Source organism: Bos taurus, chromosome 25 (genome assembly GCF_002263795.3).
Source record: "Bos taurus isolate L1 Dominette 01449 registration number 42190680 breed Hereford chromosome 25, ARS-UCD2.0, whole genome shotgun sequence".
In the NCBI taxonomy this organism is placed as follows: Eukaryota; Metazoa; Chordata; class Mammalia; order Artiodactyla; family Bovidae; genus Bos; species Bos taurus.
The window spans coordinates 21,200,030-21,227,100 of record NC_037352.1 but is presented as its reverse complement, the minus strand read 5'-3'; the positions used below and the strand labels follow the sequence as shown (position 1 = coordinate 21,227,100).

General features: G+C 47.6%; 1 protein-coding gene across 3 annotated transcripts in view; it reads left to right on the top strand.

Moving 5' to 3' along the window:
* EARS2 (glutamyl-tRNA synthetase 2, mitochondrial) overlaps positions 1–27,071 on the top strand; it is a 45,254-nt gene that overhangs the window by 1,225 nt on the left and 16,958 nt on the right. For 2 of the 3 annotated variants that reach the window (XR_009492854.1, XM_002698024.6), the window contains exons 2-7: positions 1,575–1,730; positions 11,337–11,526; positions 14,085–14,557; positions 15,882–15,990; positions 22,209–22,362; positions 22,475–22,605. Coding sequence is in view for 2 of the 3 variants with exons in the window: in XM_002698024.6 (XP_002698070.3) it covers positions 1,575–1,730; positions 11,337–11,526; positions 14,085–14,557; positions 15,882–15,990; positions 22,209–22,362; positions 22,475–22,605 (1,213 nt within the window). In the remaining variant the exon portion in view is untranslated. The remainder of the gene's footprint in view (positions 1–1,574; positions 1,731–11,336; positions 11,527–14,084; positions 14,558–15,881; positions 15,991–22,208; positions 22,363–22,474; positions 22,606–27,071) is intronic. The other variant, XM_005224803.5, reaches the window with a different exon arrangement.

The following is a 27,071-nucleotide window of genomic DNA, read 5'->3' as shown; positions in this document are numbered from 1 at the left end:
CCCCTGGGTTTGACTGGCTTCTGATTTCCAATGAATTACAGATTAATACTTTTATAAAATCCATATGAAGAAATTACTAGAAAATTGAAACTCTGGAAAGCATACAAAATATGAGACTTTCTATTGAATTCAACAGATGTAAAATTATTCAGTCAAAATGCTCTCAGTTTCTAAGCATTTACTTGGTATTTCTGTGCCTGCTCAGTTGTGAACTGCCAACAGTTTTCAGACAAGCTCTGGTTTGGGTGCAAAGGCCTAGGATTGTCTGGGTGCAGATTTCTGGCTTTGCCACTTGAGCAAAGCATTGAACCTCTGAATTTTAACACCTGCCAAATAGAGCTGATAATAGTACCTGCCTCATCATTTGAGGTAATCCAGCTGAGGCACTGGAAAGGTGTGTTACCTCATGGAAAGCACTTAACAAGCAGAAGCCTCCTTTATGATGATCTTAAGTCTTGTTTCCTTGATGATTTGCTGGAAAAGCCCATATTGGCAAGGCAATTGACTACAGACTGAAGAATATAGATCATTGTAATAGCTAAAATTAATGGTATGCTCTGATCAGCATTTATGCCTCACAGCAATCTTGCAAGGAAGGTTTCTATTTTTTGTTGTCAAATCTCTCTCAACAAATTAGGAAATTGAAGCTCACAAAAATCAAGTAGAATGTCCAAGGGGAGCAGAATTTGAATCAAGATCTGTAAGACGTCTTGGTTTCAACTACTCGACCCCTGTCTTTTATCTTGGGGAACTCTGGTTTTGTGGTGTCCTTGCAATAACTAGCTGAAGGTCACCTATATAATCAGTGTTGAGCTAGAGTCTGCCTGATCCCAGAGGAGCGTTCCTGTCTCGTGCAGGTGCTAGTACCTGAAGATGCAAATGAGCTCATTGTGAAGACAGGGCCACGACCTGGTCCACAGAAGGCAGGGTAAGGGGGGAAATGACAGCCCTGGGAAAACTGTTTACTCTAACTATTCAGTCAGAAACGATGGAAAAAGTAAAGTCTTTTAAGAGTTTAAACTTGGGTGGAGAAATACAGTGGAATTGAATATTATTTTCATTAGTATCTAAAGGCAGCACTTAGAGCATCAAGTAGTCAAAATTCAAAATGTGTGATGTGGTTAGTCTGTACAGTGCACAGAGGGTATGTGCAAAATGTAATAATTATACAGTATTTTCAATTAGCAAAGTTTTTTTTGCCCAGGGACCTCATTGAATTTGCATAAATGAAATGCACGTGTGAAGTAGCTTCAGTGACTAACCATCTGTTTCCCCTTTGGGTGAAACTTGGTCTCAAGGCAAATGTCAGAGTAGAACGATGGGTGCAGGTGGGGAGAGCTGGAGCCATTTTACAAAATGATAAGCTCCAAAACCTGGGTGTTCTTCCATTTCTGGGATGAGGTAAATGAGTCAGCCACCCCAGTCCTCTTCTGTAACAGCCTGACTGCTGGAGAGATGGGACAGGGAGAGCCATTTCCTGGGCTTTGCTGTTCTTTGGGCCCTTTTATCACAAGCAGAATTGACTTGCCCTTCATCTTCCCCGTCTCATCTGGGCTGTCCCCTTCTTCCATCAGGCTTCTTGCACCTGGGTGGCCTCCGCACTGCCTTGTACAACTACATCTTTGCCAAGAAGCACCAAGGGAGCTTCATCCTGAGGCTGGAGGACACAGATCAGACCCGTCTTGTGCCTGGGGCAGCGGAGAATATTGAGGACATGCTCGAGTGGGCAGGTGAGGCTGGCAGGGAAAGGACCCTTCTCCGGGGAAGGAGCAAGGTTCTCCCAGGTGGTGCTAGTGGTGAAGAACCCATCTGCCAGTGCTGGAATCACAAGAGACTCAGGTTCGATCCCTGGGTGGGGAAGATCCCCTGGAGGAGAGCCTGGCAACCCACTCCAATATTCTTGCCTGGAGAATCTCATGGACAGAGGAGCCTGGCCAGTTACAAGTCCACTGGGTCGCAAAGGGTCGGACATGACTGAGCAATTTAGCAAGCCAGAGAAGGAACAGGAGAAAGAGCCTGAAGGTCTTCTCACGGGGCCCAGGGTGGAGAACTTGGGAGTCCCCGGAAGAATGGGTACATTTGTGTTGTCTGGGGGGCAGGTACCACCCAGAAAGATACTGAAGTTCCCTGGGGTGGTGGGGGGGGGGGGTGCGGCGGGGAAGCTCCAAGGCACTTCTGAGATTCTTGTTTTTATCTCGGAATCTTATCTCCTCCTGGGATTAGGCAGGAAACAGGCCAAGTGGAAGATGGACTGGGAGGCTCCGTGGCTGTGAAGAGCCTGAGGAAGCGCCAGCTGTCTTTGGCCATGTGGGAATCCTGGCCCAGCTCCTCAAATCTTCCGATTTCCAGGAGGAGCCAGATGGCCAAGGTTTTTTGTTTTGGTTTTGGTTTTGATGAGTGCTTCCCATTGTCAAATCTGAACTCAGATGACACATTGTATGAGTCAGACAAAATGTGTGCAGCCTCTCAAGTCAGCCTCCCTGTGGGAAGTTTAATTCTGAAGCCAGCTAAGCTCGGGGAGGACAAAGAGGAGTGTGTGTATGTTCCCCGGGTCAGTTGCTGCCTACCTGTCAGAACAGGTATGACTACTTAAGCTCCCAAAAATGCCCAAAACTCCAAGACTGTCTCGACAACGTGTGCTCTAATCTCAGGTAAATCATTAACTAAACTCTGGGTTACTGAAGAGCAAAAACTGATTTCATTTCTGTCCTCGACTGTAGAAGATTGTAGCAGAAACTTCCGTCGAGATTAGCTGAGTGAAAGAATTCATGCACCAAGGTCACTTCTGTGGTCCGGGTAGTATTCAAGCATAAAACCAAGACCCTGCCCTCAGTAAGTAGGGGAAGGCAGACTGAACAAAACAAACAACCTGAATTCTAGGGACTTCCCTGGTGGTCCAGTGGTTAAGACTCCAAGCTCCCAGTGCCAGGGGCACGGGTTCCATGCCTGGTCAGGGAACTAAGGTGCCATATGCCAGGTGGTAGGTGAGTTCACAGGTGACTTCATCCTTACTATGATATGAAGCAGTGATAAGTGCTGCAGAGAAAGGGGTAGCAGGTGCACAAACCAGCAGGGAGGGGTGGGTGCTCTTTGAGACAGGACAGACTTCCCCGAGGGGTGGACAGTGGCACAGAGACTTGCACAAAGTGAGAAGTTGGCGCCGTGGTTGCCTAGGGGGCAAGCTCAAAGCCCAGTGAGTAGCAGATGTAAAGGTCCTACAGAAGCTTAGTGCTGGGCATATTTGAGGAGCAGCAAGGAAGCCAGAGTGGCCCAAGCACAGCGGGGAGACCAGCGAAAGTGAGAGTCGCTCAGTCCTGTCTGACTCTCTGCGATCCCATGGACTGTATAGTCCATGGAATTCTCCAGGCCAGAATACTGGAGTGGGTAGCCTTTCCCTTCTCCAGGGGATCTTCCCAACCCAGGTCTCCTGCATTCCAGGCAGCTTCTTTATAGCTGAGCCTCAAGGGAAGCCCAAGAATACTGGAGTGGGTAGCCTCTCCCTCCTCTAGTGTATCTTCCTGACAGGAATCGAACCAGGGTCTCCTGCATTGCAGACGGATTCTTTACCAACTGAGCTATCAGGGGAGACCAGGGGGCTTGGAAATGTGACGTGAGGACACAGTGATGGGCAAGAGATCATGATTGGCCATGTGTGGAGCACGTGCTCCATGTCCCACAGACTGTGCTATCACAAGGGCGCTGGGATGAGCACGACTGATGCGTCCAGCCTCTTAGAGCCCTCGGCTTGGCCCAAGGGTATGACCGAAGCAGGCAGGGATCCACAGCCCAGGTGGGTAATTTCTGGATGTTCTTGCTTCAGGAGTTGACCTGTAATTTATATAATGTGAAGTTCACCATTTCAAAGTCGTCTTCAGTATATTCACTGTATTGTGCATCCATCACCCCTCTAATTCTAGAACATTTCCGTCAGCTCAAAATTGCAAACCAGTTAGCAGGCACTCCCCGTTCCTCCTTCCCTCCTGCCGTTGGCAACCACTAACCTCGGTCTGTATGGTTTGCCTGTTTGAGACATTTCATTTTGTGACTGGCTTATACTTAGCATAAGGTCCATGTATGTTGTTGTTCGGTCACTAAGTCGTCGTGACTACGTGAACTGCAGCACTCCAGGTTCCCCTACCTTCCACTATCTCCCAGAGTTGCTCAGATTCATGTGCATTGAGTCAGTGACACTAGCTAACCATCTCAGCCTCTGCCACCCTCTTCTTCTTTGGTCTTCAATCTTCCCAGCATCTGGGTCTTTTCAGGTGAGTCACCTCTTCACCTAAGGTGGCCAAAGTATTGGAGCTTCAGCTTTAGCATCAGTCCTTCCAATGAGTATTCCGGGGTGATGTCCTTTAGAATTGACTGGTTTGATCTCCTTGCCGTCCCAGAGTGTAAGTGCTAGAGTTGTCTCTAGCACCACAGTTCAAAAGCATCAATTCTTTGTCATTCAGCCTTCTGGGCTTCCCTAGTCAGTAAAGAATCTGCCTGCAGTGCAGGAGACCCAGGTTTGACCCCCGAGTCAGGAAGATCCGTTGGAGAAGTAAATGCCAACCCACTCCAGGCAAGAATACTGGACAGAGGAGCCTGGCAGGCAACAGTTGGACCCAAGTGAGTGACTAAACCACCAACACCAGCCTTCTTTAGGGTCCAGTTCTCACAACCATACATGACCACTGGAGAAACCATAGCTTTGACTACACGGACCTTTGTTGGCAAAGTGATGTCTCTGCTTTTTGATACACTGTCTAGGTTTGTTATAACTTTCCTTCCAAGGAGCAAGCGTCTTTTAATTTCATGGCTACAGTCACCATCCACTGTGATTTTGGGGCCCAAGAAAATAAAAATCTTCACTGCTTTCACTTTTTCCCCTTCTATTTGCCGTGACGTGATGGCCATCTGGTCCAGATGGCATGATCTTAGTTTTTTGAATGCTGAGTTTCAAAACAGCTTTTTCACTCTTCTCTTTCATCCTCATTAAGAGACTCTTTAGTTCCTCTTCACTTTCTGCCGTTAGAGTGCTATCTGTGTATCTGAGGTATATCTGTGTATCTGAGGAATCCTGGCAATCTTGATTCCAACTTGTGATTCATCCAGCCTGGCATTTCGCATGATGTACCCTGCATATAAGTTAAACAAGCAGGGTGACAACATACAGCCTTGACGTACTCCTTTCCCAATTTGAAACCGGTCTGTTTTTCCATGTCCGGTTCTAACTGTTGGTTCTTGACCCCCATACAGGTTTCTCAGGAGACAGGTAAGGTGGTCTGGTACTCCCATCACTTTAAGAATTTACGATAGTTTGTTGTGATCCACACAGCTGAAGGCTTTAGCATAGTCAGTGAAGCTGAAGAAGATGTTTTTCTGGAATTCCCTTGCTATCTCTATGATCTAATGAGTGCTGGCAATTTGATCTGGGTTCCTCTGCCTTTTCTAAACCCAGCTTATATTAATACATCTGGAAGTTCTCGTTTCACGTACTGCTGAAGCCTGCTGTTGCTTATTCGCTCAGTTGTGTCCAACTCTTTGTGACCCCATGGACTGTAGCCCACCAGGCTTCTCTGTTCATGGAATTCTCCAGACAAGAATACTGAAGTGGGTTGCCAGTTCCTTCTCTAGGGAATCTTCACAACCCAGGGATTGAACCTAAGTCTCCTGCGTTGTAGGCAGATTCTTTACCGTCTTAGCTACCAGATGGTAAAGCTAGGCTAAAGCCTAGCTTGAAGGATTTTCAGCGTAACCTTGCTAGCACATGAAATGACCACACTTGTGTGGTAGTTGAATATTCTTTGGGATTGCCTTTCTTTTGCATTGGAATGAAAACTGACCTTTTCCTGTCCTGTGGCCACTGCTGAGTTTTCCAAATTTGCTGTCATATGAGTACAGCACTTTAACGGCATCATCTTTTAGGATTCTAAATAGCTCAGCTGAAATTCTGTCATCTCCACAAGCTTTATTTGTAGTAATGCTTCCTAAGGCCCACTTGACTTCACACTCGAGGATGTCTGGCTCTAGGTGAGTGACCACACCATCATGGTTATCCAGAGCATTAAGACCTTTTTTGTATAATTCTCCTGTGTATTCTTACCACCTCTTAATCTCTCTCCTTCTGTTAGGTCCTTACTGTTTCTGTCCTTTATTGTCCCCGTCCCCATCCTTCATGAAACATTCTCTTGATATCTCCAATTTTCTTGAAGAGATCTCTAGTCTTTCCCATTCTATTGTTTTCCTCTATTTCTTTGCGTCATTCATTTAAGAAGGCCTCCTTATCTCCTTGTTCTTCTCTGGAATTCTGCATTCAGTTGGATTTATCTTCCCTTTCTCCCTTGCCTTTTGCTTGTTTTCTTTCCTCAGGTATTTGTAAAACCTCCTCAGAAAACCACTTTGCCTTCTTACGTTTCTTTTTCTTTGGGATGGTTTTGGTCACTGCCTCCTGTACAATGTTAGGAACATCCATCCATAGTTCTTCAAGCACTCTGTCTACTAGATCTAATGCCTTGAATCTATTCATCACCTCCACTGTATAATCATAAGGGATTTGATTTAGGTCATACCTAAATCATCCCAAGATAGGCATAATAAAGGACAGAAATGGTAACAATGTAATAGAAGCAGAGGCAATCAAGAACAGATGGAAAGAATACAGAGAACTCTACAAAAAAGATCGTAATGACCCAGATAACCAGAATGATGTGTTCCCTCACTCACCTAGAGCCAGACATCCTGGAGTGTGAAGTCAAGTGGGTCTTTGGAAGCACTGCTGCCAATAAAGCTAGTGGAGGCAATGGAATCCTGCAAAGCTATTTAACTTCCTAAAAGATGGTGCTATTAGAGTGCTACAATGAATATGTCAGCAAATTTGGAAAACCCAACAGTGGCCACAGGACTGGAAAAGGTCAGTACTCATCCCAGTTCCCAGGAAGGGCAGTACTAAAGAATGTTCAGACCACCAGACAGTTGCACTCATCTCCCGTGCTAGTAAGGTTATCCTCAAAATCCTCAAGCTAGACTTCAGCATTATGTGAACCGAGAACTTCTAGATGTTAAAGCTGGGTTCAGAAAAGGCAGAGGAACCAGAGATCAAATTGCCAACATTCGCTGGATCATAGAGAAAGCAAGGGAATTCCAGAAAAACATCTACCTCTGTTTCATTGACTATGCTAAAGCCTTTGACTGTGTGGATTATCACAAAGTGTGGAAAACTTTTAAGGAGATGGGAATACCAGACTTTCTTGCATGTTTCCTGAGAAACCTCTGTGTGGGTCAGGAAGCAAGTTAGAATCCTGTAAGGAACAACTGACTGGTTCAGGATTGAGAAAGAAGTACAACAAAGCTGTTTATTGTCACCCTGTTTAATAAACCTATACACAGAGCATATGATGCAAAATGTTGAGCTGGATGAGTTAACACACTAGAATCAAGATTGCTGGGAGAAGTATTAACAACCTCAGTATGAGGATAATGTCACTCTAATGGCAGAAAGTGAAGAGGAACTAAAGAGCCTCTTGATGAGGGTGAAGGAGAAGAGTGAAAAGGCCAGCTTAAAACTAAATATTATATTGAAAAAACTAAGATCATGGCATCCGGTCTCATCACTTCATGGCAGATAGATGGGGGAAATGTGGAAGTAGTGACACATTTCCTCTTCTTGGGCTCCAAAATCCCTGCAGATGATGACAGCAGCCATGAAATTAGAAGACAGTTGCTTCTTGGCAGAAAAGCTATGACAAACTTAGACAGTCTGTTAAAAAGGAGAGATGTCACTTTGCTAACAAAGACCGTATAGTCAAGGCTATGGTCTTTCCAATTATCATGTATGGATGTGACAGCTGTATCATAAAGAAGGCAGAGTGCCAAAGAATCGATGCATTTGGACTATGGTGTGGAGAAGACTCTTGAGAGTCCCTTGGAAAGCAAGGAGATCAAACCAGTCGACCTTAAAGGAAATCAACCCTGAATACTCTTTGGAAGGACTGATGCTGAAGCTGAAGCTTCAATACTCTGGCCACCTGATACAAACAGCTGACTTTTGGGAAAGACCCTGATGGTGGGAAAGATTGAAGGCAGAAGGAGGAGAGGGCAACAGAGGATGAGATGGTTGAATGGGATCACCGATTCAGTGGACATGGTGAGATGGTGAGAGACAGGGAAGCCTTGCATGCTGCAGTGGCAAAGAGTCAGACAGCGTGGCGACTGAACAACAACAAAAAGCCTAGAGGTTTTCCCTGTTTTCTTCAATTTAAGCCTGAATTTTGCAATAAGGAGCTCATGATCTGAGCCACAGTCAGCTTCAGGTCTTGTTTTTTTCTGTTGTATAGAGCTTTTCCATCTTCGGCTGCAAAGAACATAATCAATCTGATTTCGGTGTAGACCATCTGGTGATGTCCATATGTAAAGTCATCTCTTGGGTTGTTGGAAGAGAGTGTTTGCTGTAATCAGCATGTTCTCTTGACAAAACTCTGTTAATGTTGGCCCTGATTCATTTTTGTACTCTGAAAGCAAACTTGCCTGTTATTCTGGATATCTCCTTAATTCTTACTTTCGCCTTCCAATCTCCTAGGATGAAAAAGACATCTTTTTTTGGTGTTTGTCCTAGAAGATGTTGTAGGTCTTCATAGAACTGATCAGCTTCTTCTGCCTCAGTGGTTGGGGCGTACACTTGAATTAACTGTATGTTGCATGGTTTGCCTTGGAAACAAACTGAGATCATTCTGGTGTTTCTGAGATTGAATTCAAGTACTGCATTTTGTACTTTTTTGTTGACTATGAAGGCTACACCATTTCTTTTAAGGGATTCTTGCCCACAGTAGTAGATAAAATGGTTATATAAATTAAATTCACCCATTCCCATCCATTTTATTCACTGATTCCTAAAGATGCTGATGTTCACTCTTGACATCTCTTGCTTGACCACATCCAATTTACCTTGATTCATGGACCTAACATTCCAGGTTCCTCTGCAATATTGTTCTTTACAACATCAGACTTTGTTTTCACCACCAGACACATCCACAACTGAGCGTCGTTTCTGCTTTGGCCCAGCTGCTTTATTCTTTCTGGAGCTGTTAGTAATTGCCCTCTACCCTTCTCCAGTAGCATATTGGATACTTACCAACTTGGGGGTGGGGTGGGGCTTATATCCTGGTATCATTTTTTTGACTTTTCATACCACTCATGGGGTTCTCACGGCAAGAACACTGGAGTGGATTGCCATTTCCTCTTCCTGTAGCCCACGTTTTGTGAGAATTCTCCACTGTGACCTGTCTGTCTTGGGTGGTCCTGCACGGCCTGGCTCAGAGCTTCACTGAGGTACACGTGCCCCTTCTCCAGGACGAGGCTATGATCCCTGAAGGGGATGTTGCGGCATGTATGTTGTAGCGTGAATGAATTCTTTCCTTTTTATGACCAAACAATATTCATTATGTGGAGATACCACTTTTTGCTTCTTCATTCATCAGTGGTTGGGCATTTAGATTGTTTCTACATTTTGGATATGATGAGTCAAATTTCTGTGAACATTTACATACTATTTCTTTTGTGCATCTAGTGGAGTCTCTCTTAAACCCTGGAGTGTATACCAAATGTTGGACATGCTAACGTTAGCTCAAGAAGGAACCCCAGATGCACGTAACCTAGCCCCCCTTCTCTGACAAATGAAGCAATACCAATATCAACAGAACCAATGATACTGGCAGCCAGGACCTACTGAGAGCTGAGATATGCCAGGCAGGGCGCCGAGCCTTCCCACAGGCTGTCTCATTCCAGCTTCATGATGACCCTCAGGAGAAAGTAAATGTGTGTTATGTGTTTGTCAGTCAGTCATATCTGACTTTTTGCGACCCCATGGACTGTAGCCGGCTCCTCCATCCGTGGGATTCTCCAGGCAAGAATACTGGAGTGGGTTGCCATTTCCTTTTCCAGGGGATCTTCCCAACTCAGGGATTAAACCCACGTCTCCTGCATTGTAGGCAGACTCTCTATGGTTTGAGCCACCAGGGAAACCTAAGTAAATGTTTGTTTCCTGCTTTAAAAAGAGGAAACCGAGGCTCTACAAGGTGTCTTGCCTGGCCTTAGAGCTGGCCGGTGCCTTTGAGCCCAGGCTCCTCTACCTCCAGAGACTATGGGACATCGGGTGTGCAGGATTAACTCTGTCCTTAGCTTCCTAATTCATTTGAAAGCCCTCTGAGGACAGAAACACCATCATCTAGCTCTTCTGTGTCCCCTCTGCCTCTCCTGGAGGCATTTATAAGTGAAACCTATCCTTTGTGACCTGTGGAAACCAGACCTTGAGTTGGGGTTTGGGCTTATACTGGATCACGTTTGATCTAACAGCGTATGTTGCAGCTTCCATGTTCAATATGGAAGCCATTGGGCTAAGCACTTTGTGAGCACTGGTGCATTTAAGTCTTGGTCACTCTGCACAGTAGACTCTTAGCTCCACTTTTCAGAGGAGGAAACCAAGGCGTAGGAAAGCTAAGGAGTGCAGGAGGCAGTCCACGGAGTGCTTAAGAGCACGGACTGGGGACGAGCTAGCCTGGCTTTGAATGTTGTACCCACTTGTCCTTGGCCAGGTGACGTGACACAGCCTCTCGGTGCTCCTGTGTCCTCCTTTCTGAATGGGGTTCACAACAGCACCTACCAGGTTGGGTGGTTTGGAGCCTTAACAGTGATCACAGAATATAAAAGCAGCCTTGCAGGTTCATGGCACCACCCTTTGTCACAGAAGTCAGGGGCCAAGCCAGGAGTCCAGCTGGGCTGGATGAGCTGTCCCTGAGCCACACTGCTTCTCCTGAGTCCGCTGTGCCAGGGCAGGGCTGGTTTGTCCCTCTTCGGGGCAAGGATGGAGGGAGAGGATATGCCAAAGAGGGTGTGGATCAGGGAGCCGGTGCACCTCCATCCAACTGCTTACCCACCAGCCTCGTGACCTTAAGCGTTAATCCCTCTGTGCTTTACCTCTTCATCTGGAAAAGGGAAATTATAAGAGTGACGGCCTCATGGATTGTTGGGAGGATTAAAAGCTCTGCAATGTGTGTGAATTGCTTCTCTGGTGGCTCAGATGGTAAAGAATCCACCTGCAACGCGGGAGACCCAGGTTTGATCCCTGGGTTGGGAAGATCCCCCTGGAGAAGGGACCAACTCCAGTATTCTTGCCTGGAGAATCCCATGGACAGAAGAGCCTGGTAGGTTACACCTTGTGGGATCGCAGAGCCGGACACGACTGAGCAACTAACACCACCACCACTGGGGTGTGTGGAACGCTTGTAGCAGTGCCTGGGAACCTGTGCCGTGTCTTTGGGGTCATTATCGTTTGGTGATTGCCTCTGCCTGTGTTCCAGGCGTTCCCCCGGACGAGAGCCCCCGGCGCGGAGGGCCTGCTGGGCCCTACCTTCAGTCTCAGCGGCTTGCGCTCTATGCCCAGGCCGCTGAAGCCCTGCTGAAGAGCGGTGCTGCGTACCCATGTTTCTGCTCACCCCAGCGGCTGGAGCTCCTGAAGAAGGAGGCCCTGAGGAACCGCCAGACGCCCCGGTGAGAGCCCCAGCCTGTCACTGTGCCTCCCTAGGGGTGGCTGTGTTCGTTCGCTCCTGCTGCGTAACAAATGACACCCAACCTACCTTCCTCAGGGTTCTTCCAGGTCAGGAGTCTGGGCACAGCTTAGCTAGCTCCTTCAGCTCAGGATTTCTCAAAGCCGCCATCAGGGTCTAGGCCAGCCTTGCTGTTGCCTCGATTGCTTGGGCTCGCCGAGGATCTACCTCCATCCCTCTCAGAGGCTGTTTCCTGGAGACAACAGTCCCAGCCAAGTGGGACTCTCTCTACGGGGCAGCTCACTGCTTGGCAGCTGGTGTTCCTTCAGGCGGGCCGGGGAGAAGGAGGTGGGCAGGGAGGGGAGCGAGCAGGGTGGAAGCTGCAGCCTCTGCGTCACCCAATCGAGGAAGTGACGTCTCGTGGCTGCGTTGTGCTCTGGTCACCAGAAGGAAGTCAGGAGGGCCACCCGCATTCCAGGGTGGGGAGGACACAAGACAGAAACACCAGGAGGAGTATCTCTGGGGCCGGGTCAGCTCTGCCTGCCGCACTGGGCCTCAGGCGTGTGAGGTCATTTAAATTCTCTCTTATTTGGGGACTCCCTGGTGGTCCGGTGGCTGAGATGCCGCACTCCCAATGCCGGGGGCCTGAGTTCAATCCCTGGTCAGGGAGCTGGATCCCACATGACGCAACTTCAGAGTTCACGTTGTTTAGTTGCTCAGTCGCATCCAACTTTTGCGACCCCATGATCTGTAGCCTGACCCCATGGACTGTAGTCTGCCAGGTTCCTCTGTCCATGCAGTTTCCCAGGAAAAAATACTGGAGTGGATTGCCATTTCCTTCTCCAGGGGATCTTCCCGACCCAGGGATCAAACCTGCGCTTCCGTGTCTCCTGCATCGCAGGTGGATTTTTTTTTTTACTGCTGAGCCACCTAGGAAGAGCAAGAGTTCACATGCCACAACCGAAAAAAAAGATCCCGCGTGCTGGCACAGCCAAGTAAATGTTTTAAAATAATTCTCTCTTTTTAGATGAGTAAAATCTGTCTCATGTTCAGGAAGGTGTATATGCAAAGATCTGTCCCAGCCCTGACTCTGGCTCTCCAATTCCTTCTCCAGAGACAGTCCAAAGGTGTCTCCTACAGAGACATGTAGTGCAGACCCTGATGAATGCGTGCCATTTCCCCTCCTTCTCTGCTCAATTGGTATCACACATATCGTATCATGCAGCTTATAGATGCCACTGACTGTGATGAAGATCAGTCTGTGTGAGTCCATAAATTTCCTTACGCTTGCAAACTATTCTGTCACAGGGCTGAGTCCTCACTCACTTCATCAGTTCCTTACTAATGAACATTCATGTTACCGCTAATCTTTTGTATTAAAAATTGAGGGTGCTGAGGAGCAATGTTGATGTCCATCATTTTGCATGTCTGTAGAGTGTGTGTGCTGGGTTACCTCCCTAGATTTGGAGTTTCAGGGTCAGTTTGCGGCTTTGATAGATACTGTATAGTGGCCCTTTATTAGCTTGTATTCAAGCTAATAGCATTGCATTCAAGTTCCAATGTCAGTGAACTCTTTGGACACGGGCTTGGATATTCATACAAGGTCACGACATTCACTGCAGCATTGCTTTTTAAATCATAAACAGTCTTTTTGCCCTTTGACAGGTTATTTTTTTTAAATTACCATCATGCTCTGTCTTGGAATCCACGAAGCCATTTATGATTGAACATTTAGGTCAGTGTCAAGGACAGTGCTTTCAAGTGTTACATTTGTGTGTCAGGACACTTCTGGGAGCAAGTAACAAATACTCTGTTTAAAATGGACAAACTGGAGCTTCTCATACTTTAATGTGCAGAAGAATCACCTGAAGATCTAGTTAACAGGCAGCTTCTGATGTAGCAGGTCTGGGGAGGGGCTGAGATGCTGCATATCTGACAGGCTCCCAAGTGAGGCTGATGCTGGCGGTCCACAGACCACATTTGAGTAATCAGAGCATAGACCACGTAGACATTTGTCTTCTCATTCAGCCGGAGGTGTGGGACTCCAGAACGAAACCAGCAGCTCTGAGAAGGCGGGACTCTGTTGTTCTCTTTCTGCCTCCCTTGCTGCCTCCCTCCCTCAGTCAGTTCCAAGTGGCTGCTGCAGCTTGTGGCTCACTTGGAGAGAAAAATCTTTCCCAGAATCTTCATCATCCCCTACCTGCCAGGCGTACATCTCTTTGAATCTCAGTGACTAGAATGGTCCAGTGTGGACGGGTCAGTTGTATAGAGGAATAGGATTGCACACTTAGCAACACCCTTCGTGATTCACCCGCTTGGGTGACATTTGACAAGGAAGGATATCAAGCAAGGAAGAAAGGAAACAGACTTGAGCCTGCTGTGCTGTGTTATTACACTTAGTTCTCCCACACAACAACCCTATTATCTCCATTCAAGACTGAAGAAACTGCTGAGAGAGCTAAATGACCCGCCCAGGGTCACAGTTATCAGAGACACGGCTAAGGCTCACGCCCATCATCAATGCTCTTAGTAACTCTTAGCTCCCGCTCTGCTTCCCAACAGGTATGACAATCGGTGCCGGAGCCTGAGCCAGGCGCAGGTGGCCCAGAAGCTGGCCACGGACCCCAAGCCTGCCATCCGCTTCCGCCTGGAGGGGGAGGCGCCAGCCTTCCAGGACTTGGTATACGGCTGGAATCGGCATGAGGTGGCCAGCGTGGAGGGGGACCCAGTCATCCTGAAGAGCGATGGCTTCCCCACGTACCACCTGGCCTCCGTGGTGGACGACCACCACATGGGCATCAGCCACGTTTTGCGGGGCTCTGAGTGGCTGGTCTCCACCTCCAAGCACCTGCTCCTCTACCAGGCCCTGGGCTGGCAGCCCCCACAGTTTGCCCACCTGCCTCTGCTCCTCAACAGGGATGGCAGCAAGCTGTCCAAGAGGCAAGGGGACATCTTCCTGGAGCATTTTGCTGCCACTGGCTTCCTGCCGGACGCCTTGCTCGACATCATCACCAACTGCGGTTCAGGGTTTGCAGGTACCCAGTCCCCTGAGAGGTCCTGGCGGGACCATAGTTGTAAGGAGCTGGGGCCTTGGGTCAGGCTACCTGGCCTTCAGTCCCAGCTGTGCTGTCCAAAGGCTGTGTGATTTTTTTTTTTCTAGTTTATTTATTTTATTGTGGTTTGCGGGCTTCTCACTGTGGTGGCTTCTGTTGTTGAGGAGCACAGGCTCTTGGTACATGGGCTCAGTAGTTGTGGCGCACGGGCCCAGTTGCTCCGAGGCGTGTGGGATCATCCTAGATCAGGGGTCAAACTGGTGTCCCCTACATTGCAAGGTGAATTCTTAGACACTGGACCACCAGGGAAGCCATGGCTGTGTGATCTTATATGAGTTCTTTCTCTTTATTTGTCCACCATTTATTGAGCCAGTAATCTTTGGTCTCAAAGGAGCTTATGATCTGTGAGCCTTGTTTGCCTCATCTGTAAAATGGAGCTAATTAAGTGTCTTCCTCTCTGAGTTAAGTTCGGGTTCACTGAGCTCCTATGGGGCACCAGCACAGTATCTGCTACACGATAAGCACAAAAACCACAGATCCTGTGATTATTGCGGTTATTAGAGTAGAGTAAGTATGTACTCTGGGAGTATTACTAGTATTGCTACGAGCCTAGTTTATTTCAAACTTGACCCAAGACGTCAGGCCCACATCTTGATGACGCACAAAGTAGAATGACCTTTGGTCAGGGGTGGTTTCTGAAAACATGGCCATAAATAGCCTGCCTACTGCTTTTTCTGCTCTTATTTTAGCCTTAAAATACCCATGAGAGGGATGTATTATCACCACTTTGTTAGAAGCTTATGAGGCCCAGAGAGGTTGAGTAACTCACCAGAGTGACACAGCTAGTGAAGGATGTGGCACAGGCGCAAAGCTGACCAGGAGGCCACTGACTGCGTGGGATGGAGCTGCGGCTCGAGGGAAGCAGCTCCTGGCTCAGCTTTCTCACTCTGGCTGCAGTTTGAAATCCCCCAGGAAGCTTGTAAAGTACACTTCTGCTCACACCCCATCTAAAACCAGTTAATCGGGATCCCTGGCGCATAGCCAGACAGTTGAGCAGGCTGTTCTTGCAGCTCATGTCTTAGAGGGCAGTGAGGGTTGATTTGGGCAGATTTTATTTTCAAGCTTTCCCCCTTAGTGACAGAACCCTTTCTGCAAATGAAAGCTCATCCAGACCCTTGATACATAAAATGACTAGAAATCAAATCTGTTTGGTCACCCTTCCTTGTGATTGAAAATGCAATGATGATGGGTGGTTTACAAAGGGAATGGGGTGTTGGAACACTGAGCAGCTGGGCCTTCCTTGCAGAGAACCAGATGGGCCGTACCTTGCCAGAGCTGATCACACAGTTTGACCTGAGCCGGGTCACCTGCCACTCAGCCCTGCTGGACCTGGAGAAGCTTCCAGAATTCAACAGGTGAGCGGGGAATCTGGAGCATTTGCCCCTGGGAGGAAAGGGCGCACCTGCTGATGCTGGGTCCCCATGGCAGATGTTTTAGTGGGGTCTGGAGTCACACTTGATTTTGACTGTGGTCTTAGGCGTCTAGTGCTGTGCGACCACAGGTAAGTCACCTAATCTCTTCGAGCCTCTGTTTCCTCTTCTCTAAAATGGGACTATTACCTTGTGACAACAACTCCTGCATGGTCTCTCCCTCCATCGGGCCAGATCCATGGTGCCAGACCCTAGCAGGCTCCTCCAGTACTGGAGGTGTAGAGGCAGCCTCAGAACTGAGAGCTCAGGGATCATGAGGCTGCCTGCCTTGGCCTCAGAGCACTGTCGGGGTGATGGGGCAGAGGCCAAAGGAGTGGCCCCTCTATCAGCCACTCTGGGGAGCAGGGATCCAGCAAAGAGAGGTGTCACGTATCTGGGTTTGTTTGCTGTCCTGTTCCATGACCAGCCCTAGGTTCTGGGCTCATGTGAAGGCTGGAATGGTAATACATTTTTTTAACTTGCTGAGAATTTTTTTAAAAAATGGGGCCAATAATAGTACTGGCCTTGTGCCACTGTTCAGTTAAATTAAGCCTCAAGCTATTTTGCACAGAGAAAGTGCTCAGTAAGATGGCAGGTTTATTCTTTGGCATCAGTGTTACGCTTGATCAGCCTCTCCCCTACCCAGCCAGGACAGTGAGTGAGTGCTGTCTCTTGCCATGTTTTTCACATCTCAAGTAGTTCTTCCCTCTGAGGGTTTCCCTGGTGAGTCAGTGATAAAGAACCCGCCTGCCAACTCAGGAGACACGAGTTCAATCCCTGGGTTGGGAAGATCCCCTGGAGAGGGAAATGGCAACCCATTCCAGTATGCTTGCCTGGGAAATGCCATGGACAGAAGAGCCTGGTGGGCTATAGTCCATGGGGTTGCAAAAGAATCAGACACGACTTAGAGACTGAACACCACCACAACTTCTCTCTGAAACCTCCAGCCACAGTTACAGTTTGGATCCCTGTTGCCATATCTTGGGCTAAGGGCATTAGTGGGAAAGCCAACGGACGGGTCTGTAGTTAGGGGGGCTGGGACTCCTAGATGCCTCCTCTTGAGCTGGTTTGGGGACAGCCTCTCAGTATTTTACTTGCGTGAGCCCAGGGGGTTCACGTCAACTGCATTTGCCTCAAGGATGTTACTTCCCCCATAAGTTGGGGTCACTTGTATGATTTTGCCCTGTTGTGCATTTAACAAGAGCAAGATGTCAAGAAGTTAAATGATGAGGCAGGTTCAAGTTCATACTGTCAGATCAGATTAGATCAGATCAGTTACTCAGTTGTGTCCGACTCTTTGCCACCCCGTGAATCGCAGCACGCCAGGCCTCCCTGTCCATCACCAACTCCTGGAGTTCACTCAGGCTCATGTCCATCAAGTCATTGATGCCATCCAGCCATCTCATCCTCTGTCGTCCCCTTCTCCTCTTACCCCCAATCCCTCCCAGCATCAGAGTCTTTTCCAATGAGTCTACTCTTCGCATGAGGTGGCCAAAGTACTGGAGTTTCAGCTTTAGCATCATTCCTTCCAAAGAAATCCCAGGGCTGATCTCCTTTAGAATGGACTGGTTGGATCTCCTTGCAGTCCAAGGGACTCTCAAGAGTCTTCTCCAACACCACGGTTCAAAAGCATCAATTCTTTGGCACTCAGCCTTCTTCACAGTCCAACTCTCACATCCATACATGACCACAGGAAAAACCATAGCCTTGACCAGACAAACCTTTGTTGGCAAAGTAATGTCTCTGCTTTTGAATATGCCATCTAGGTTGGTCATAACTTTCCTTCCAAGGAGTAAGCGTCTTTTAATTTCATGGCTGCAGTCACCATCTGTAGTGATTTTGGAGCCCAGAAAAATAAAGTCTGACACTGTTTCTACTGTTTCCCCATCTATTTCCCAAGAAGTGATGGGATCGGATGCCATGGTCTTCGTTTTCTGAATGTTGAGCTTTAAGCCAGCTTTTTCACTCTTCATCAAGAGGCTTTTGAGTTCCTCTTCACTTTCTGCCATAAGGGTGGTGTCATCTGCATATCTGAGGTTATTGATATTTCTCCCAGCAATCTTGATTCCATCTTGTGTTTCTTCCAGTCCAGCGTTTCTCATGATGTACTCTGCATATAAGTTAAATAAACAGGGTGACAATATACAGCTTTGATGTACTCCTTTTCCTATTTGGAACCAGTCTGTTGTTCCATGTCCAGTTCTAACAGTTGCTTCCTGATCTGCATATAGGTTTCTCAAGAGGCAGGTCAGGTGGTCTGGTATTCCCATCTCTTTCAGAATTTTCCAGTTTATTGTAATCCACACAGTCAAAGGCTTTGGCGTAGTCAATAAAGCAGAAATAGATGTTTTTCTGGAACTCTTGCTTTTTCCATGATCCAGCAGATGCTGGCAATTTGATCTCTGGTTCCTCTGCCTTTTCTAAAGCCAGCTTGAACATCAGGAAGTTCACGGTTCACATATTGCTGAAGCCTGGCTTGGAGAATTTTGAGCATTACTTTACTAGCGTGTGAGATGAGTGCAATTGTGTGGTAGTTTGAGCATTCTTTGGCATTGCCTTTCTTTGGGATTGGAATGAAAACTGACCTTTTCCAGTCCTGTGGCCACTGCTGAGTTTTCCAAATTTGCTGGCATATTGAGTGCAGCACTTTCACAGCAGCATCTTTCAGGATTTGAAATAGCTCAACTGGAATTCCATCACCTCCACTAGCTTTGTTCGTAGTGATGGTTTCTAAGGCCCACTTGACTTCACATTCCAGGATGTCTGGCTCTAGGTCAGTGATCACACCATTGTGATTATCTGGGTCATGAAGAACTTTTTTGTACAGTTCTTCTGTGTAATCTTGCCATCTCTTCTTAGTATCTTCTGCTTCTGTTAGGGCCATACCATTTCTGTCCTTTATCGAGCCTATCTTTGCATGAAATGTTCATTTGGTATCTCTGATTTTCTTGAAGAGATATCTAGTCTTTCCCATTCTGTTGTTTTCCTCTATTTCTTTGCATTGATCTCTGAAGAAGGCTTTCTTATCTCTTCTTGCTATTCTTTGGAACTCTGCATTCAGATGTTTATATCTTTCCTTTTCTCCTTTGCTTTTTGCTTCTCTTCTTTTCACAGCTATTTATAAGGCCTCCCCAGACAGCCATTTTGCTTTTTTGCATTTCTTTTCCATGGGGATGGACAGGGATGGACATGGTCTTGATCCCTGTCTCCTGTACAATGTCACGAACCTTGTTCCACAGTTCATCAGGCACTCTATCAGATCTAGGCCCTTAAATCTATTTCTCACTTCCACTGTATAATCATAAGGGATTTGATTTAGGTCATACCTGAATGGTCTAGTGGTTTTCCCTACTTTCTTCAGTTTAAGTCTGAATTTGGCAATAAGGAGTTCATGGTCTGAGCCACAGTCAGCTCCCGGTCTTGTTTTTGCTGACTGTATAGAGCTTCTCCATCTTTGGCTGCAAAGAATATAATCAATCTGATTTTGGTGTTGACCATCTGGTGATGTCCATGTATAGAGTCTTCTCTTGTGGTGTTGGAAGAAGGTGTTTGTTATGACCAGTGCATTTTCTTGGCAAAACTCTATTATTCTTTGCCCTGCTTCATTCCGTATTCCAAGGCCAAATTTGCCTGTTCCTTCAGGTGTTTCTTGACTTCCTACTTTTGCATTCCAGTCCCTTATAATGAAAAGGACATCTTTTTTGGGTGTTAGTTCTAAAAGGTCTTGGAGGTCTTCATAGAACTGTTCAACTTCAGCTCCTTCAGTGTTATTGGTTGGGGCATAGACTTGGATTACTGTGATATTGAATGGTTTGCCTTGGAAACGAACAGAGATCATTCTGTCGTTTTTGAGATTGCATCCAAGTACTGCATTTCGGACTCTTTTGTTGACCATGATGGCTACTCCATTTCTTCTGAGGGATTCCTGCCCGCAGTAGTAGATATAATGGTCATCTGAGTTAAATTCACCCATTCCAGTCCATTTCAGTTCGCTGATTCCTAGAATGTCGACATTCACTCTTGCCATCTCTTGTTTGACCACTTCCAATTTGCCTTGATTCGTGGACCTGACATTCCAGGTTCCTATGCATTATTGCTCTTTACAGCATCGGACCTTGCTTCTATCACCAGTCACATCCACAACTGGGTATTTTTGCTTTGGCTCCATCCCTTCATTCTTTCTGGAGTTTTTTCTCCACTGATCTCCAGTAGCATATTGGGCACCTACTGACCTGGGGAGTTTCTCTTTCAGTATCCTATCATTTTGCCTTTTCATACTGTTCATGGGGTTCTCAAGGCAAGAATACTGAAGTGGTTTGCCATTCCCTTCTCCAGTGGAGCACATTCTGTCAGATCTCTCCGCCATGACCTGCCCATCTCGGGTTGCCCCATGGGCATGGCTTAGTTTCATTGAGTTAGACAAGGCTGTGGTCCTAGTGTGATTAGATTGACTAGTTTTCTGTGAGTATGGTTTCAGTGTGCCTGCCTTCTGATGCCTTCTTGCAACACCTACTGTAGTGGTGGGTATTTCTGCTTTTGTTTATTTGGGGGGTGGGGGAGTGGGGAGGGATGCTGCAAGGCTTGTGGGATCACAGTTCCCCGACCAGGGATTGAACCCGAGCCATGGCAGTGAAAGCGCTGAGTCCTATAACCACTGGACCACCTGGACCACCGCGCAACTCCCACTGGGCATCTCTTGCATGGGACATTCAGGAACAAGTGCAACATGCACGTTGAATGCAGCTTGTATACCACCTTTCTTATGGAGAAAGTGACATCCTGGGGAGAAATGGGGTCAGAACAGACGATACTTGGTGACCCATTCCAGTCCTCCCCACAGCACGAGGGGAGTCAGAGGAAGATGGCCGTGGCTTTTGCTTGCAGTTGAAGCCCGCAGGTTTCATACAGCTGAAGCTGTTCGCTTTAGGTAGCTCTGTAATCAAGCCGCTGCTACGACTCTTTCAGTAGCAGTACTAGAGATAGTGGTGCTGGGGACTTGGTGAAGGTAGTGATAATAACTGACGTTTCTCTAGCATGTGCTGTGTCCCAGGCGTGGATCCCTGGACCTTACGTGGATTATCTCAAGCATGGCCACTAGGGTCTCTTGATTTCTTTCTTCCCGCTGCCTTATCTAGTTACAGAGGTCCTAGAAATAGCTTTAGTACAATTTCATGTGATTTCTCTTCATTTATTTTGCTGTGCCTGGCAGGCAGTATGTGGTATCTTAGTTCCTTGACCAGGGATGGAACCTGTGCCCCCTGCAGTGGAAGTGTGGAATCCTAACCACTGGACCACCACCAGGGAATTCCCTTCATTCATTTTAGAAACTGATGTTTTGGGGCCACGGCATCCTCCGGATTGCTTCCCAGAGGGTCTTGTCCTTCCACCCTCTGCCTCGCCTAAGCCTCTGCTCAGATTCCCGGCCCGTCTCCGGCTCCCAGACGTGGCGGCCACACTGGCCTTGTGCTCAGTGTACACAGCCCCTCCTTTACTCCGCCCAGCGCCCTGTGAGTGAGGCTCCGTTGTCCCCATGGTAACAGAGGAGCATCCTGAGCCCTGTGTGCTCTGAGCAGTGAGTGCATCCCACTGCTGCAGATGTCTGGCAAGGCTGGCTTCACTCACAGGCCTGCCCAATCTCAGAGCTCATGAGATGGTCACCCATCCCTTGCTGCCTGCCTTTCTTCTATACCAAGGACAGGAGGGCACGCACCTCCAGAATGGCCTTCGACCCTGTGCTGTTCATGCCCTGGGGTCCCTCCAGTCCTGCCAGGGACAGGGTGAGGGCAGCCCGGGGACTGAGGACCGACAGGGCCTGGTTTGAGGCTTGGAGTCTTAGAGGCTCTGCTGCTTCTGAAGCAGGGAACAAGGTGGTTAGAAGAATTCTGAAAAGGAGAAAATTTGACCTGACAGCAAAACTTGAGCTTTTTAACTGAGTCCTGAATTCAAATGATAGCTCAGGGGAGGGCAGCGGGCCAGGTGAGATGCACTGGGGAGCTGAGTCACAGGCAGACTTTCGGGAGTCTCCCCGCTGCTCCATCCCGGCTGGAGGGAGAGCATCCCCTGGAAGGAGTCATTCTGCAAAGCCCACCCGCTCCCCTGGGGAGGAGGGTTTTGGCAGGGCTGGGGGTGGCCGCAGCAGCACGGTCCCTTGGCTTCTCCTGCAGGCTGCACCTCCGCCGGCTGGTGGGCGACGAGACGCAGAGATGCCAGCTGGTGGGCCAGCTGCAGGCGCTCGTGGAGGAGGCATTTGGGAGTCAGCTGCAGGACAGAGAAGTGCTAGACCCAGCCTACGTGGAGAGGATCATCCTGCTGAGACAGGTGGGTCAGGAGCCTGGAGACCGAGGGAGCAGGTGGCGCCCCACTCCTCCCCCTTCTCATGTCAGGATCCCCCCCAACTCCCAGTGCATTCAGTGACCACCTCTCTCCCCAGGGTCACATTTGCCGCCTGCAAGATCTGGTCTCCCCAGCGTATTCCTACCTGTGGACCCGCCCTGCGGTGGGTCGAGCACAGCTGGGTGCCATCTCAGAGAAGGTGGACATCATTGCCAAGCGTGTGCTGGGGTGAGTTCCCACAGGTAGAGCTCGGGGTCTGCACCTGCCTCCCCTGTCTCCCTCGCAGGGCCCTCTCCACTCCAGGGCTTGGCGGTCAGGCCTGCAGTCTGGCGCCAGAGCTAGCGAGAGGTCTCAGTGAGAGGGTCACTCATGGCACTGAGAAGCCCAGGCTCCCCCGGAAGATTCAGTGGTTCTGGCTCCAGGATTAGACCCACCTGGGTGCCATTGCAGCTCAGCCACTCACTGACCCAGTTAATTAAGTTGGTGCAAAAGTAATTACGGTTTCACACTCTGAAATCATTATCACATCAGATCAGTCGCTCAGTTGTGTCCGACTCTTTGTGACCCCATGAATCGCAGCACTCCAGGCCTCCCTGTCCATCACCAACTCCCGGAGTTCACTCAGACTCACTTCCATCGAGTCAATGATGCCATCCAGCCATCTCATCCTCTGTCGTCCCCTTCTCCTCCTGCCCCCAATCCCTCCCAGCGTTAGCGTCTTTTCCAATGAGTCAGCTCTTCACATGAGGTGGCCAAAGTACTGGAGTTTCAGCTTCAGCATCATTCCTTCCAAAGAAATCCCAGGGCTGATCTCCTTCAGAATGGACTGGTTGGATCTCCTTGCAGTCCAAGGGACTCTCAAGAGTCTTCTCCAACACCACAGTTCAAAAGCATCAATTCTTCGGCACTCAGCCTTCTTCACAGTCCAACTCTCACATCCATACATGACCACAGGAAAAACCATAGCCTTGACTAGACGGACCTTTGTTGGCAGAGTAATGTCTCTGCTTTTGAATATGCTATCTAGGTTGGTCATAACTTTCCTTCCAAGGAGTAAGCGTCTTTTAATTTCATGGCTGCAGTCACCATCTGTAGTGATTTTGGAGCCCAGAAAAATAAAGTCTGACACTGTTTCTACTGTTTCCCCATCTATTTCCCATGAAGTGATGGGACCGGATGCCATGAACTTTGTTTTCTGAATGTTGAGCTTTAAGCCAACTTTTTCACTCTCCACTTTCACCTTCATCAAGAGGCTTCTTAATTCCTCTTCACTTTTTGCCGTAAGGGTGGTGTCATCTGCATATCTGAGGTTATTGATATTTCTCCTGGCAATCTTGATTCCAGCTTGTGCTTCTTCCAGTCCAGTGTTTCTCATGATGTACTCTGCATATAAGTTAAATAAACAGAGTGACAATATACAGCCTTGACGAACTCCTTTTCCTATTTGGAACCAGTCTGTTGTTCCCTGTCCAGTTCTAACTGTTGCTTCCTGACCTGCATACAAATTTCTCAAGAGGCAGATCAGGTGGTCTGGTATTCCCATCTCTTTCAGAATTTTCCACAGTTTATTGTGATCCACACAGTCAAAGGCTTTGGCGTAGTCAATAAAGCAGAAATAGATGTTTTTCTGGAACTCGCTTGCTTTTTCCATGATCCAGTGGATGCTGGCAATTTGATCTCTGGTTCCTCTGCCTTTTCTAAAACCAGCTTGAACATCAGGAAGTTCACGGTTCACATATTGCTGAAGCCTGGCTTGGAGAATTTTGAGCATTAGTTTACTAGTGTGTGAGATGAGTGCAATTGTGTGGTAGTTTGAGCATTCTTTGGCATTGCCTTTCTTTGGGATTGGAATGAAAACTGACCTTTTCCAGTCCTGTGGCCACTGCTGAGTTTTCCAAATTTGCTGGCATATTGAGTGCAGCACTTTCACAGTATCATCTTTCAGGATTTGAAATAGCTCAACTGGAATTCCATCACCTCCACTAGCTTTGTTCGTAGTGATGCTTCCTAAGGCCTACTTGACTTCACATTCCAGGATGTCTGGCTCTAGGTCAGTGATCACACCATTGTGATTATCTGGGTCGTGAAGATCTTTTTTGTACAGTTCTTCTGTGTATTCTTGCCACCTCTTCTTAATATCTTCTGCTTCTGTTAGGTCCATACCATTTCTGTCCTTTATCAAGCCCATCTTTGCATGAAATATCACAGTAATCCAAGTCTGTGCCCCAACCACGAATGCTGAAGAAGCTGAACTTGAACGGTTCTATGAAGACCTCCAAGACCTTTTAGAACTAACACCCAAAAAAGATGTCCTTTTCATTATAAGGGACTGGAATGCAAAAGTAGGAAGTCAAGAAACACCTGAAGTAACAGGCAAATTTGGCCTTGGAATACGGAATGAAGCAGGGCAAAGAATAATAGAGTTTTGCCAAGAAAATGCACTGGTCATAGCAAACACCCTCTTCCAACAACACAAGAGAAGACTCTACACATGGACATCACCAGATGGTCAACACCAAAATCAGATTGATTATATTCTTTGCAGCCAAAGATGGAGAAGCTCTATACAGTCAGCAAAAACAAGACCGGGAGCTGACTGTGGCTCAGACCATGAACTCCTTATTGCCAAATTCAGACTTAAACTGAAGAAAGTAGGGAAAACCACTAGACCATTCAGGTATGACCTAAATCAAATCCCTTATGATTATACAGTGGAAGTGAGAAATAGATTTAAGGGCCTAGATCTGATAGATAGAGTGCCTGATGAACTATGGAATGAGGTTCGTGACATTGTACAGGAGACAGGGATCAAGACCATGTCCATCCCTGTCCATCCCCATGGAAAGAAATGCAAAAAAGCAAAATGGCTGTCTGGGGAGGCCTTACAAATAGTCATCTGCATATCTGAGGTTATTGATATTTCTCCCGGCAATCTTGATTCCAGTTTGTGTTTCTTCCATTCCAGCGTTTCTCATGATGTACTCTGCATATAAGTTAAATAAACAGAGTGACAATATACAGCCTTGACATACTCCTTTTCCTATTTGGAACCAGTCTGTTGTTCCATGTCCAGTTCTAACTATTGCCTCCTGACCTGCATATAGGTTTCTCAAGAGGCAGATCAGGTGGTCTGGTATTCCCATCTCTTTCAGAATTTTCCACAGTTTATTGTAATCCACACAGTCAAAGGCTTTGGCGTAGTCAATAAAGCAGAAATAGATGTTTTTCTGGAACTCTCTTGCTTTTTCCATGATCCAGCAGATGCTGGCAATTTGATCTCTGGTTCCTCTGCCTTTTCTAAAACCAGCTTGAACATCAGGAAGTTCACGGTTCACATATTGCTGAAGCCTGGCTTGGAGAATTTTGAGCATTAGTTTACTAGTGTGTGAGATGAGTGCAACTGTGTGGTAGTTTGAGCATTCTTTGGCATTGCCTTTCTTTGGGAGTGGAATGAAAACTGACCTTTTCCAGTCCTGTGGCCACTGCTGAGTTTTCCAAATTTGCTGGCATATTGAGTGCAGCACTTTCACAGCATCATCTTTCAGGATTTGAAATAGCTCAACTGGAATTCCATCACCTCCACTAGCTTTGTTCGTAGTGATGCTTTCTAAGGCCCACTTGACTTCACATTCCAGGATGTCTGGCTCTAGGTCAGTGATCACACCATCGTGCTATATCCAGGCTCAAACACATCTTCATTCATCAAAATTGGAACCATATAATTAACGCATTTTTGCCAACAAGAAATAAGTTTGCTTATTCCTGGAGCATAAAAATCTATGCTTCGGGATAGAAAGTGATGTATAACAAAACCACATTTATTTAAGAGTCTATTCCACTATCACATGGCAAAGTTCAACAAAGCAAAACTGTTAATTACTTTAGCACCAACCTAATAGTTCACCTGCCAGGCGAGTTCAGTTTGTCCAGTTTCCTGCACGTCCTGCACCCTCCCCTGCAGGGTGGAGGTGATACTAGGTCTCATTGTTCACAGTCACAGAGCTCTTTAGATGGTGAGGGCACAAAGTGCAACCGAAACTGGCTTAAGCAAGAGGGGAGTGATTCGTGTACATCACTGCAGAGGCCAGAAGGGCCGACGTGAGGCCCAGGTTAATGCAGGGGCCAAAAATCATGGCACCGACACCTCGTGTCTCCCTCTGCCCCTTTGACTTTGTGCCGCACACTCCCCCAGGCCGGCTGCTCCTTCTGCAGAGGTTCTGTATTAGATGGATACGTGCGTGTCTCCCTTACCTGCATTCGGATCAGGCAGTTCAAGGCTGAACGGCTTCTGTCCGTGTCTCTAGGGTCCTGCTGTCTTTCGGTTTTGCCTACGCTCTCCCTCTCTCTGTCTCTGTCTCTCTCTTTTTTTTTTTGGCTACCCTGGGTCTTTGTTGCAGCAGGAGGACCTGTTGCAGAGCACAGGCTCAGTGGTGGTGGCACGTGGCCCAGGTTTTGCTCTTGTTCGCATGGTCCGTGGTGGCTCACGTTCAGCCAGAGGAGGAAGGAGGAAAGGGAGAGGGGACGGGGCGTTCCTTCCCCTTGAGGCCCTGGCTTAAAAGTTATACATGTTTCCACTCACATCCTGCTGGCCTTAACGCCTGCCTTGTGGCCAGGCCAAGCTACAAGGGAGTCCAGAAAATGTAGTTTTTACCTTGGTGGCCACATGCCCAGCTGAAGATGGTGTTAGTACACGT